Source organism: Phascolarctos cinereus, unplaced genomic scaffold, assembly GCF_003287225.1.
Source record: "Phascolarctos cinereus isolate Bilbo 61053 unplaced genomic scaffold, phaCin_HiC Scaffold_1;HRSCAF=81, whole genome shotgun sequence".
NCBI classification, from domain to species: domain Eukaryota; kingdom Metazoa; phylum Chordata; class Mammalia; order Diprotodontia; family Phascolarctidae; genus Phascolarctos; species Phascolarctos cinereus.
In genome coordinates this window covers 49,729,579-49,744,813 of record NW_027555514.1, presented here as the reverse complement: position 1 = coordinate 49,744,813, position 15,235 = coordinate 49,729,579, and the positions used below count along the sequence as shown (strand labels likewise).

The 15,235-nt window shown below is 39.8% G+C and overlaps 1 protein-coding gene across 1 annotated transcript in view; it reads left to right on the top strand.

The window, feature by feature from the left end:
• Positions 1–15,235, top strand: part of STEAP1 (STEAP family member 1) — a 21,832-nt gene extending 6,597 nt beyond the window's left edge. Inside the window, 6 exon segments of the mRNA XM_078151815.1 lie at positions 3,387–3,489; positions 4,816–4,911; positions 8,573–8,654; positions 8,657–9,084; positions 10,815–10,979; positions 14,939–15,235. Of these exon segments, the coding sequence (XP_078007941.1) occupies positions 4,828–4,911; positions 8,573–8,654; positions 8,657–9,084; positions 10,815–10,979; positions 14,939–15,196 (1,017 nt within the window). The 5' untranslated portion in view covers positions 3,387–3,489; positions 4,816–4,827 and the 3' untranslated portion in view covers positions 15,197–15,235.

The following is a 15,235-nucleotide window of genomic DNA, read 5'->3' as shown; positions in this document are numbered from 1 at the left end:
GAAATGTTGAAGGGAAAACAGCATTACTGACCGAGGCTATCAGGGATGGCTTCATGAAAATGGTAGCATTTAAGTTGGTTAAGATTTCAACAGACAAGATGGAGGGGAGGGCATTCCAGACATAGAGATCGACGTGAGGAATGTTACATAGAATTGTATGCAGATAATGATTGAAAAGTAAGATTACGCCAGACTGTGGAGAGCCTTGAATGACAGGATGAAGGATATGACCTTTTGAACAAAGAATGGCCATGCCCAGTTTCTTCTGTTAGGAAGATGAATCTGGCACGCATATAAATCATGATAGAGTAAGTAGAGCATGAAGGATTCAAGAGATGTGTCACTGTTGAAAAAAAAGAAACAGTTGCAATTGTCAGGACACAGGGTGATGAGAAGCTTTACTATGAAGATGGCAATTGGATTAGAGAAAAGGGGATGAATCCCAGAGGAATTTTGGAAGACTGGAGCATTGATATGGGAAGTGAAGGAACAGGAAAAGTCATTGAGTGTTCCATGAATGAAGATGTTACTGCCAGAGAATGATTAAGTCAGAGGCATGAGCAAGTTTGGGGGTGAATATAAATTTGGGTGCAGTGCTGGGGAGACATCTGCACTGAGGAGTCCTTGAAGCATTTTGAGAAATGGGGATGAACTAGACTTTTCTTGATTTCTTAAAACATTTTGGTGAAGAAGAGTGATTTTCAAATTTTAAAAAAATCCCACACATTATAAGGTGAAACTTACTCGTGGAGACCACCTTCCATTTCAGAAGAAAGAGATGTTTTTGACAAATAGCCTTCAAATTCAGAATTATTATACTTTCTCATTTCTTAAAGGTTGACTTTCCTTATTGTGCACAACCTACCTCCCAGGGTCAGGTCATTAGAGGATTAGACGAGATAATGTATGCAACACTGCAAAACATAAGACACTTTTAGATGTCAACTATATTCGTTATTTTTAATCAAGACTTCCTGTCCAGATCCATTGAAGTGATAGCCTGATGGAAGTTCAGAATGTGTTATAGGCTGCTGCCAAGAAAGCCAAGGTTGTGCACAGCTTTAATAGCCACACGGTCCCAGACTGTTGGTATTTGCTGAAGTTTTCAACTAAATTGAATAAATCATAGACTTAGAAACAGAAAGAACTTTATAGATCATTTAAGCCAAACTTTACAGGTGAGGAAACTGAGTTTCAAAATGGTGAAATGACTTGCCCAAGGTCATGCAGCTTTGTCCTTGAGGACAAAGAATACCTTTTGCGTTGTCTTTGTATCCCCAATGCTTAGCACAATGGAAAGAGCACTGGCTCTGGAAACAGAGGACCTGAGTTCAAATCCTACTCCTGCTGTTTGCTACCTGTATGACTTTGGACAAGTCACTTAGTGTTCTTGACCCTTGAATTCTCTCACCTATAAATTCTGGCCTCAGACATTTATAAGCTGTGTGACTCTGGTAAGTCACTTAACCCTGTGTACCTCAGTTTCCTCATCTATACAAAATGATTTTTATACAGAAGGCCACAGAGGTCCATTCTAACTCTAAATTTATAATGCTAACAATTCCTGGCACATAATAAGAACTTAATTAATTATTTGTTATTAGTAATTACTAATTATATATTTACATATACATATATATGTATTTGCATGTGTGTATATATGTATACATATATAATTATAATAATATCTTATAATTATTAAAATATTAATTAAATAGAAAGATAATGAATAATAAACGCATGCTGATTTGAAGCAACACAGCCAGCATTGAAAACTAGGTCCTCTATGTAGCAGCACCTCTGGGTTCATTTTCCCAACTCCTACTAACATTGGCAGGCTGAGTCCCCTGAGGTCGGCTACTTCTCCCTATGAATAGTTCTAGAAGTAACCCTGAAAGTCTGGGGTGTTTCTTGAGTAGTACTATCACTCACGAGCCCCCAGCGGTGTTCTCCTCATTGATTACTAGCCATTAAGCTGGTAGCTTTTAGAAATGTTATTTACTAAGGTAGTATATAGCAAGCATGTTTGGTACAAAATATTTGTCCCAAAAGGCTGGGGACACACTCTCTCATGTGTACTGACAGAACTTCAAGGGAAGGTAGACTCAAACTTAAAAACACACATATCAAAAAGGTCATTCACAACTCCTGGGTTTCTGGAAGTCCTTTCCATCTTTTAGTGAATGCAGTTCTCTTCTGGACTCTCAGGGTAGAGTAGGACTTCGTAGAGTCCTGATGCCACCTCTCCTAAGTGTGTCAAGTTTCCAATGGAAAATCCATTGGAAAGTCTTCTGACCTGTCAAATTTCATAGTCATTCTCTCCTCAAGAGAGGGGAGGAGATGGAGACTGTGCTCCTCCTTCTAAGCAATTGTTTCTCGGGGGCTTGAGTGGAATTGTTCCCCAACTTTGCTACCCAGCTTTAGAATCCTAGAGTCTAAATCTTCTTTCATCCAAACCCTACAAAGTATGGCTTTGTGTCTTCAACCAACTATAAGTTGGTTCTATCCCTGTGTAACCATCTGCTTTCATTCAGTTGTTACTGGTTTACACCTTTGATTCATGATTGATTCTATAACCCAATAAAAAGCTAGTCTCACCTAACAGAGGTATCTGGACATAGAGCATCTCGCTAGTTATATTAATTTGGATTGAAAGTTACAAGTTCACCTGCCTCCTACTCCACATCCAGTGACCTTTCCCTTGCACCATGCTTTATTTCCATGCTTTGTGTCATGCTACTTTGCAAAGAAAACTGTTGTGTTTCTTCATGGGCTTTGACCCCATTCTATCTAGGAATCCATCCAAAATTAAGTTAAGAACCTTCTAACAATTAGGGCTGTCCATAAATGGAATAGGCTAACCTGTGAGGTAATGAGCTTGCTGTCACTGGAAACATTTATAGCAGAAGCTGTATAATCAGGTGTTGGGGATATTGTAAGGAAGATTCCTACATTCAATGACAAGTTGGACTAAATGAACTCTAAGGTCCCTCCATACTCAGATTCTGGTATTCTGGGCCCTACGGGTACCTGGTGAGAGCCAGCAACTCATCTTCCTGCCTGGAAAACCAACATGGAATATTACTGCAGCCATACAATCATGTTCACATACAAAAAATGCATAACTTCAGCGGGAAATTGAAAGTAAGGGGGTAGGTGATATGTCAAATAAGTTTCAATATATAGAAAATACTGAACGTAAGAACAGGCTGTCCTCTAAAAATTAATATGAGCCTGTTTCTTGGTTAACTTTCCGGGCCAGCCCACAGAAGCATATTGAACCCACCAAACCTGAATTTGAGTAACTAATAGGGCTATTTTAAGCATACTTATTACATTTTATGATATCATTTCTATGGTAAAATCACGTCTTGCCCTTCTCCTAGGTAACTCCTGCTCCTCCTGGATGAACGTAATTAGTTAAATCTCCACTCCTCTGCATCTGTGGAGAAGACACCTCCTGACATTTCTGTAACGACAAAAGAGCAGGTACTTCTCTGCATCATTTTTTTTCCTCTGGATATTTCAAATTGGAAAATAATGGCCAGTTTGCAAGGGAATGGGGAAGGTGGGCTTTAGCTCCTAATCTTTTACTATCTGTCCATGTGGAAAAATAGTTTATCCAAGTTAAACAATTATCTGCAAGTCAGAAATGCCTATATACGTACATGTGCATAAATTTCTCATATACATAATGGAGAAAGGGACTGAACCAGTGATTTCACTAATATATATGTATCCTTATTTCAATTTGTATATTTATTTCAGTTCCCAGGTGAGGAATTGCCCTTCACCAATGTGGGTCTCTACCTCCCCTACAGTTAAGGCTTCTAGAGAGTTAGTTGCCTAGAGTAATTGTGTAAGGATCCCCATGGCTAAGTATTGACTTAGTTTTAAAATGTAATGTTATCTGGGTTGTGCTGTATTTTTATTTATTTTGTTAAATTTTTCCCAATTACATTTTAATCTGGTTCAGCCCGCACTCAGGCATTTTGGGATAAAGCATCTAGAGAAGGATTAAATGTCTTATTCAGAGTCACACACAACTAGTATGAGTCAGAAGAAGGACTGGAACTCAAATCTTCCTGACCTCAAGCCTGGCTCTCTAGCCACTACGTTATACAACTTGCATAATTACACACAACCACATATACACATAAATGTGTGATTGAATTAATGTAGGGAACTCTTGATGGGCAGCTAGGTGGTGCAGTGGATAGAGTGTCAGGCCTAGAGTCAGGAAGACCTGAGTTCAAATCCAGTCTTAGATACTTACTAGCTGTGTGACCCTGAGCAAATCACTTAATCCCATTGCTTCTGTTTCCTCATCTATAAAATGAGCTGGACAAGAAAATGGCAAACCACTCCAATATCTTTGCCAAGAAAACCCCAAAATGGGGTCACGGAAAGTTGGACAAAACTATAACAACTCAACAACAGTAACAAGGAACTCTTGATGGAGAAATTCGCTTCAATAATGCAAATTGGCAAATGCTGTGCAACTTACAGTATCAGAGAGGTTCCCGGGGACACTGGAGATGTCAGTGACTTGCCCAGGGTCATACAGTCAGTAGGTGCCAGAGGCAGGACTTAAATCTGAGTCTTCCTTCCTTGGAAGCCAACTCTCCATTGCCCCAAAGGCTCTCCTTAGGGCTACCCATATTGTAGTCCATAGGCCTCACTTGCCTGTTGAATTGCAATTTTTTACCACAGTTTCTACCTTGAGTTCATAAAATGATCCATCAAACTACATTATAATGAAAAGAATTACTTTCATTAAGAAACATTTTTATTTCACTATGTGTTGTTTTGCAGGTTCTCTCTAGGATGGAAAACAGAAAAGATATCACAAACCAAGAGGAACTTTGTGAAATGAAGATTAGGGAGAAGATGGAAGAACATGATCACTTGGTAAAAAAATAATAATAATCCAAGCAACAATAATAATAATAATAACAATAGCACATGTAGTATTTTATGGTTCATAATCACTTTACGTACATTATTTCATTTGTTTCTCACAAGACCTCCATAACGTGAATAAAATTATTAGCAACTTCATTGTTATGGATGAAAATTGAAACTCTTATTAAATGACTTTTCCAAGGTCATAGAGCTGACAAATGGCAACAGAGAAAAAAAGTTGGCATAGCAGTTACATAAGGTAGCCACAGATAATATTCTGTATCCATTGTCCTACCCCTTGTTAGCATCATCTGTCCTCTGGAACCAAGATTGGTCACTGCATTATCCAAGTTCATCTGCCTTTTAGTGTTCTATTCATTTATATCATTATGATCTTTTTGTATATTATTCTCTGGGGTCTTATTTCTTCACTCTTCATTATTTCATACAATGTTTCTCTGAATTCCTCAAATTCCTCATTTCTTAGCATGCAATAAATCCCATTACCTTCGCACACCACAATTTGTTTAGACATTGTCCCTTCAATGGGTATGGATGTTGTCTCTAGTTTTTTTTTCTGCCACAGGAAGTGCCATCATGAATATGTTGGTATATATAGAACCGTTCTTTCTGTCTTTATTCTGTTTGAGGTATATTCCCACTAAGTGGATCACTGGATCTCTTTAGTTATTTTGCTTGAAATTTTTCAATTTATTTTCCAGGATTGCTAGACAAATTCATATCTAACTTCATGACCCCATTTGGGGTTTTCTTGGCAGAGATGCTGGAATGCTTTGCCATTTCCTTCTCCAGTTCATGTTACAGATGAGGAAATTGAGTCAAACAAGGTTAAGTGACTTGCCCAGGATCACGCAGCTAGTAAGGGTCTGAGGTCACATTTGAACTCAGGTCCTCCTGACTCCAGGGCCACCACTCTATCCAGTGTACCACCTAGCTTCCCACGGACTCAATACTATTGCCTTATATAAATGACATAAATAATATACATTGAGCTCTCCCTGTACAGGCAGGATACCATCACCTGGTGTAGTGGGGATTCCTTTCAGAATAGAAAGGAATTGTTGCTGAGATCCATTGCAGTTCTAAAATTCTGTGATTCTATAACTTTCTTTTTTTCTGTGAATTGATGAAGTACTAACTCCTCAAAACTTATGGAATGAAAAGATTATAAATAAGATATTGTTTCTCAAAGCAAATTTTATAAACATTGTTCACTCCCTGATTTATGAATTTTTTTTTGCTTTACAGTTGCATTTCTCCCCACCCTGTTATCTTCTTATATGTACAGAAGCATAGTCATCCTTTATCTCGTGTGTTTATGTGCATGTGTGTGTGTGTGTGTGTGTGTGTGTGTGTGTATTTTATGAGTAGGGGTAGGAAGTATGCCGTAATGGATAGCAGGCCTATCTTGGAGTCACAAGACCTGGCTTCAGGTTCTGTATCTGACACATGCTTGCTCTGGGACCATGAGAGAGTTACTTATCAGCTCACTTCTCTAGATACCTCTCTAAAACTAGGTTTATATGAGTTACTAATCTGGATTGGTAAAGGGAGTTTCAGCACTGGGAGTTTTCACTGTCAGTGAAATCATAGTCTGGGATCAGCCAGGTGGTACTGTGGATAAAGTGCTGGGCCTGGAGTCAGGAAGACTCATCTTCCTGTGTTCAAACATGGCCTCTGACACTTACTAGCTGTGTGACCCTGGGCAGGTCACTTAACCTTGTTTGCCTCAGTTTCCTCATCTTTAAAATGAGCTGGAAAGGGAAATGGCAAACCACTCCGGCATATTTGCCAAGAAAACCCCAAATGGGGTCACACTACTGAAAAACAGCTGAATAACAAAAATGCGTGTATCTATATATGTATGCATGCATGTATATATGCATACAAGCATATTTTGTCTTGCTGTTTCCCACATTCTATGTGTGTATGCATGTGTATAGACATTTGTATATACACATGTATACATATGTATCTGGGTACAAACATACCCACATGCACACGTACATATGTGTGTGTGTGTATATTTACATACAGACACATATGGAGTCCAAAAATCTTAGTGCCATTTTGAGCTCTAAACTTTTTTAACTGCACTAAGACTTTTGGGATATCCTATATAAATAGGAACTTTCTCTATGATTTCATTGGTATAGGAAACCCCCTCCAAGTGAGAAAACTCCCTTTACTGAGGCAAGTCAGCATTTTCTCTCAGTTTATAGTCTTAGAAATTTTCCTGGGACGCTGAGAAGGTAAATGACTTGCACATGGTCACACAGCCAGTACATGGCAGAGGTGGGATCTAAATCTGTGTGTGTATATGTATGTGTATGCATCAAGCACAAATATATATATGCATGTATTTTACATACAGATATACATATGTATATGCTGCATATATACATATATGCATGTAGTGTATGTTTCATTTGTGGTTTTGTGTGTATAAGTATATATCTTTACATACAGTACACATATATGTACATATACTGCTTTGTTCAGTGGTTTTTTCAGTCTTGTCTAACCCTTCATGACCCCATTTGGGGTTTTCTTGACAAAGATAGTGGTGTGTTTTGCCATTTCCCTCTCCACCTTGTTTTACAGATGAAGAAACTGAGGCAAAGAGGGTTAAGTGACTTGCCCGGGGTCATATAGCTAATAAGTATCTGAGGTGAGAGCTGAACTCAGGAAGATGAGTCTTCCTGACTCCAGGCCTGGCATACTATCTGTTGTACCACCTAGGCTGCCCACATATACTGCTTAGTAAAAATCAAATGAGATATTTGCAAACCACTTAGCACAGTACCTGGTATACAGCAAGCACTATATAAATGTTTATTCTCTTCTCTTCCCTTCCCTTTGAAAGGAATAAACGGTAAGATGACAGTGAAGTCTAAACTATAGCAGCATTAGCTAACCAGAATCCAAAAAGAGATGTTGGGTCCCACAATTGCAGCCTTGGCTATGACATGTAGCAGTTAGCATATATCCACCAGTGCCTCCACTGAAGTCCTCCTTCAATGGCTCTCTGTGGCGTGGAGATCAGCCCCTGTTTTTGAAGGCTATCCCAGCAGAACACAAATTCTAGCGGCCCTGACCAGGCTGGAACTGTGAGTATAGGCCTAATGACAAGATATCATCAGTCTGTTTTGTGAGGGTCTGGCTGTCTCAGAAGCAGAGACTCCTCACGAGTTTATCTATAGCAGACGTGTCAGATTTATGCCCTGCCCTCTGCTTGTGGCCCATAAAACTCTTAAGTGAGGCTTGAACCTGTTTAAAACATAATTGGGAAATGATCCAAAATAAATAAAAAATAAAATGCAACCTAGACAATGTTAACTTGTGCTTTTCTAAGTCAGTATTGGGTGGGGGGGGGACACAGGGATCTGTTTCTACTTGAGTTTGACACCACTGGTCTATAGAGTAACAAAGACTTTGACAATAGCAGTTCTCAAAGACCATGTGCTGAGTCACAGTAGAGGGGTCATGATCTATGTTGGTGGAGGGACCCACCAGTGAGATTCTGGATACCAGAAGTTATAAACTACATGTGAGTGAGTATATATGAATTGTAAACAGTTGATGATATGGGCACGTCACTGTCTTCTCTAATTTTCCTTAAGATGTTTCCTTTTCTTTCTTTTAGACAAACAGCTCAAGAGATAGCAGCACCCCAAAGGCACCTGACCTCTTCCATTTACATCAAATGACTGGCTTCGATGGGTTTGAGTACCCCCCGATCTAAGGCACAAACAGGAGCTCTTTCCACAATGGCGTTTGCCCATTAAGATGGCGGCCACCATAGCCCTCATAACCTTCCTTTATACTTGCCTAAGGGATGTCATCCACCCTTTTGTAATGACTCGAGCACACTTTTTCTATAAGATTCCAATCCTGGTCATCAACAAAGTTTTGCCAGTAGTTTCCATTACTCTCTTGGCACTGGTTTATTTGCCAGGCATAATCGCAGCTGCTTTCCAACTTCATCATGGAACCAAGTATAAGAGATTTCCGGGTTGGTTGGAAAAGTGGATGCTGGCAAGGAAGCAATTCGGCCTCCTCAGTTTCTTTTTTGCCTCACTACACGCAATTTACAGTTTGTCCTATCCAATGAGGAGGTCTTACAGATATAAACTGCTAAACTGGGCGTATGAACAGGTACGGTTCTCACTGTGATACTAATACCCCAAAAGTTCTCTATCACCTAATGATTCCTCTCTCCTATTTCTACTCCAGAACCCCCCTGAAAATCTATATCAACAAAGTGTCTTGCCTTTCTGCTTTCATTTGAAACTTTTGTTTGGCAATTGGGGGTTAAGTGACTTGCCCAGGGTCACACAGCTAGTAAGTATTTGATTTAAACTCAGGTCCTCCTAACTCCAAGGCCAGTGCTCTATGGACTGCATCACCTAGCTGCTCATCGTTTGAAACTTTTAAGGATGGCTTATATAGTGTGGTATAGAAGAGAAAGATTTCTGAATTTGGAGTCAGGAAGATTGGGTTCACATCCTGCCTCTGAGACACACTGGTGGTGTAGCCCTGGATAAATCCCTTAATGCTTGGCTGCCCAAAGCAACTCTTTAAGCGGAAAAGTTGCAGAAAAGTTACTTCTTTATTGGGTACTACCATCTTCATTCACAGAAGCAGTCTCCTCATTAGGAGATTCCTAAACCAAAGAAATCACAGACCTGGACCACTTTCCACCCTCTCCCTCCCCCCTCCCCCAAAGTACCTGCCTTATAGGGAAGGTTTGTGGATTATGTATATAAAGTGCTTGGCAAACTTTAAAGAGCTTTACAAATGTTTGCTTTTATTATAAGTTCCATTTGTTTGTTAAATAAGATCATAGATCTAGATCTGTGGGAAAGGCCCTCTGAAACCATTCAGTCCAACCACATTCATTTTGCAGATCAGGAAACCTCTGAGGTCCAGGGAAGTTAAGCTATTTTCCCAAGTTGCAGTAATTGTCAGACATGGAGTTTGAACCCAGGTCTTTGTGACTCCTGAGCTAGAATTCTTCAGTCTGTACCATAATGCCTCCTTCAAAGCAAAAAGCAGGAAAGTAAAGCTGTTCCAGCCAATAAGTCACATATTCATTTTATAACTGGGGCCTCCCATTATCTTCCGCCAATGCCACAACATTGTCCATTAAGTATTGTCCTTGGGCTGTGTCTCCACCGTTAATCACCCTGCATTGACGCATCTTGCCATACTCATAGACACACACCACAGCAGTGGCCTGTCCCTGCCTAGCCTGTAGTTCCTAAGCTGCTCCCCTCGGGCATGCTGAACCACCTGGGTGGGGAAGGCTGTGTGGGTCACCGGCTGTCAGGGCTAACTGCTATAGGGAAGACTGAAGAAGCATCTATGCTTTCAGAGCCAGAGACTACAAGTCATAGGATTGTAGATTTAGAGCTGAAAGGAACCTTTGAGGCCATCTAATCCAACCCCATCTTTCATCTTACTGAAGAGGAAACTGAGGCAGAGAGACTGAGTAAATTGTTCAGTGTCCCATAGGGAGTAAGTAGCAAAGCCATAATTTGAACCCAGTTCTTCTGACTCCAAATCCAGTATCTTATCCACGGAACCATGCTGCCTTCCTAGTCAGATGGACAGAGTGCCAGGCTTGGAGTCAGAAGGACTCATCTTCGTAAGTTCAAATCCAGCCTCAGATACTTCCTAGCTGTGTGACCTTGGGCTAGTCACTTAACCCTGTTTGCCTCAGTTTTCTCTTCTGTAAAATGAGCTGGAGAAGGAGATGGCAAACCACTCCAGCATCTTTGCCGAGAAAACCCCAACTGGTGTCACCAAGAGTCAGACACGACAGAAATGACTGAAATGACTGAACACCAAACAGATTCTTCCTTTCCTCTTTGCCTCTCTGGTAGGTCCAACAAAATAAAGAAGATGCCTGGGTTGAGCATGATGTTTGGAGAATGGAAATTTATGTCTCTCTAGGAATTGTGGGACTTGCTTTGTTGGCCCTGCTGGCAGTGACCTCCATTCCATCCGTCAGCAACTCCCTGACCTGGAGAGAATTTCACTATATTCAGGTATAGAGTAAAGAAAGCAGTAAGATTCTCAAGGGGACATCTTCTCTATGCATTCCTAAGAGAGCCAATACATGGACTTCTTAACCCACAGAATCATTTCCCTAACACAGTACCTGGTACATAACAGGGTAGTAAATAAATGGGTTAGTTGAAAGCAAATGCTCCTCCCTCTTGCTGTATTAGTAGGTGTAATTAAAATTTACATTTATGTCTTTGCCCTTTTGTTCCTAGAAGCAAAACCAAAAACAAATAAACAAACAAAAAAACCTCACCAGATACAAAAAGACAAGGCTTAACCCAATACAAATAAGGCTCTCCTTACACAGAACTTTATAAGAAATCTCTCCCTACATGGAAGGACCTGAAACTCGCTGGTTATTTAGCTCAGATTACCTTGTTCAATTGTTCAATTACCTTATTTTATAGATAAGGAAATGGCTTCCTTGAAGTTTCTAGTGTTATCAGGGCCAACAAATGAACAAGCATTTATTAGGCATCTGCTATGTGCCAGGCTTTATTAGGCACTGGAGATAGAAACACAAAAAATGAAACAGCCACCGACATCAAGTTGCTTCTGGACTCATTTCACATTACTCCCTTTTATGCCCTCTCCATAGTAATCCAATTGGCCTATCCTCTATTTCCCATATAGGACATCTCCTACCTCAATGCCTTTGCACGCATGGTTCCACCCAAGTCTAGAATTAGCCTTTTTTCTTCATCTCTGCCTCTTAAAATCTATAGCTTCCTTCAGAACACATCTTGGGTGCCAACTTTTACACGAGGCCTTTCCTGATTTGTAATCTGCTCCCTTGAAATGTTTTTGTGTATACTTTCTACTTTATATATACTATATCTCGTCTTCAACCCCTCAAATCTCAATATAGCAAATTCCTTGAGGTCAAGAACTTCACATTCCCCAGCACCTAGTGAAGTCAGTGCTTAACAAATGTTTATTGAATTGAACTGAATTTTAGATAAGATTCACCTCATCTAGTTCAGACAGAGGCACTGATGGATTTTTTTTTTCAAATGATTCTGATGTGTTGACTTGGGATGACCTTGAGGGATGACCTCACAGAAAGATATATCCCAGTATCCCCTTCCACACACCCACACTTCCCCTAACAGGATTAGGCTGGAAGTCTCTGCTTTCTGCCAGTGGTCCTAAATTCTCCACATTCTTGCTCAACTCTTCATTCAGGTCTTTCGAAATTCTTTAACTCTTGTCAGAATTTTTTTAATCTCCTGCTTTGTCAAACTCCAAGAATGCATCCAGTGCTTTCCAGGCTTAAGCTATAACCACAAAGAGCACCTTATGTCAGCTGAGCCTACACTTGACACTGAAGAACTGGGATAAGGAAACTTTAGGACTACAATGCCCTACTTCCCCCAGGGTCCAGAAACTGATATTACTCTAACAGTGGAAATGATAAATGTCTCTTAGGAGAGACATTGACATCAGCTTTGCCGCTTCGCCATAAGGACCATGGGACTTTTCCATCTCACTAGCAGCTGTTATTTCCTCATTTGAATGTGAGTCCTGTGAGAGCAGGGCCTGTTAACTTACTTTTCTATTTGCATCATCAGGATTTAGCACAGAGCTTTGCAAAACATAAGTGCTTAATAAATGCTTTGTTCATGAATTCATCTATTCATCTCTCCCCCGCCAAACCTCATCACCAGATAGCAATGATGCATGATCTCTTCTGCCAACTTGGAATTTTATTAAGTACTTGAAAAATGATTGTGACATAATTTGTTCTGAAGATTTGCTTCTGAAAAAGAGTAATAACTAATGATTGAGTTGTTTGTTATGCATTTATAGTGCTGAATAAATGCCAACTGGATCCATTCCTGTAAGAGTTAATCAGAAATACAGGCATCCAGAGTAACTGAAGATTCTATTGTCAGGATGCCACATAGTTGCAGAGGTCAAGAAGTGTGCAAAAGAAAGGAGGGATGAGGGAAAGATTGAAAAAAGGAAGGAAAATAGGAAAAAATGAGAGTATGGTACATCAGAAAGAGGAATGACTCAAGAGCTAGAGCAGGGCTTCTTAAAAATTTTCCACTCATAACCCGTTTCGCACTTCTTTAACTGGTCAGGACCCACAGTTTAAGAAGCGCTGAGCTAAAGAACCTAGTTCAAATCCTGATTGTATCAATTTCCACTATTATGAGATTGAGAAAGTCCCTTAATATTCCTTAGCTTCAGTTTCCTCATCTGCAAAATAAGGGGACTGGACCACTTAGCTTCTAAGATATCTTCCTGCTCTACTTCTACAATCTCACGTGATCTATGAAAGGAAGGAAGTCTTTAAATATGTCAACATAGAGCCAAACAACCTAGCTTAGCCTTTTTGTAAGAGGCCCATAGAAAAACTTTTCTGAATTTCATGGTCTTGGATGAATCATTTCTCTGGGTCTTGGTTTCTTCATCTGTAAAATGAGAGACTTTTATAGCCCTGTATAAACATCCCCTGAACTCATTCCAGTGAGCCAATGATCGTGCCTGGTAAATAAGTGATTAAAAAGACTAAGTCATCCAAAGTAATGGAATATTCCACTGTCAGGATCCCACAAAGTTTTAGTGGTCAGGAAACAATTAAAAAAATGTCAGGGAGAGACAGAGGAATGAACTAATAGACTAGCTTATGTCTAAAGTCCCTTTTATCCCAGTAACATTATATGATTATATAATCCAGATAAAAACTAGAAAATCCTTTCAAAGGTTCAGCTGTGTATCTTCACTGTTGGATGGCATTTTTTAGTTTTCATCTGGATCCTAAATTGATATAGGATTTCAGAGCTAAAAGGAACTTTAGTCATAACCTAGTCCAACCCCCTTTGCTTAGGGGGGGAAACTAAGGCCTACTGAACCAATTTGTCCGAGATCACCCAGTTGATTGATAGTAGAGCCAGGATTCGAAAACCAGTCTCCCAACTCCAAAAAGAGAGCTCTTTCTGCTCTGTCATGGTGGATACTGGAGGCTATGGAAATGCCTGCTATGCTGACATCTCTCTTCCATCAGCAACATGACCAGAACACAACAAACTTGATCATTGGGACTGTCTCCATGATTGATGTGAATTGTGATAGCCCAAATGATCTTGATTTATTAATTTTCCATCTGAGCAGCTGGAAGCAGGAAATAGTTGCCTACATGGGGTGATTTAAAACCAAACTGGATCCTTTTCCATCCAAACCCTCAGTCTTCCCCCTACCTGTTATAGTACCTGAGGTTTCAACACTGGTGATCCTTAAAGAGCTTTTCAGTCCTCAGGAGGCCTCTTTTAAAATGAAAATATCTCTAGAAGAGCATGATCAGTTACACCTATATTGGAAATAGAATGTTCTTTGGAAGTAGCAAATTGTGGACATTTGCGGCAAATTGTGTTGTATTCTTCTTGAATAAAAGGGCCTTTTAAGAAATACAAAGTTTTTTCCCAAGCCAATAATTTTGCAATTCCTCCCTACCATATTATGATTCCCTTTATTTGAAACGCCTGTAAGTGCTTTATTGATATTAAACACATTATTTCTAGTATTATAAAATTTCTCAACCAAAATGGCTTAAAAAGTAAAAGTTAATAGAATTCACCATTCTTTAATAAAATTCTATTAAAATTGGAGTAGCTTCAACAGACATCAATGAAGGGGCCAATATTTGGAGAGCACCATTGCTAAGCACTCGGGAAGAGATGCAAACATGACAAGGTCTCTGAATTAATGGAGCTCATAATCCAGCAGATGATCAGACATAGACACAAGCCATTAAAAACTGTTCTAGGGCTATCAATCCTGTTACCAAAGATGGGTTTTTATTCTATGCCTTGATTTATGGCGATAACAAGTGGTAAGTTCGATTCCTCTCAAATTGAATGATTGGCCATTGGCAATTAACCATCATTGTACCTATTGTTGCTGGACTAATTTTTTTTTCCCTCTTCCCTCACAGAGCAAGTTGGGAATCTTTTGCCTTTTACTGGGCACGATTCACGCATTGATTTTTGCTTGGAACAAATGGGTGGATGTAAAACAGTTCGTGTGGTACACCCCTCCTACTTTTATGATAGCGATTTTACTTCCTGTTGTTGTCCTGATGGGTAAAGTCATATTGCTCCTTCCGTGCTATAGGAAGAGGATACAGAAGATAAGGCACGGCTGGGAAGATCCCACTAAAATCAACAAAGCTGAGATGGCTTTCCATCTGTAGAACACATGGATTTTTGCCAAATATTAAATTCTCCTATTA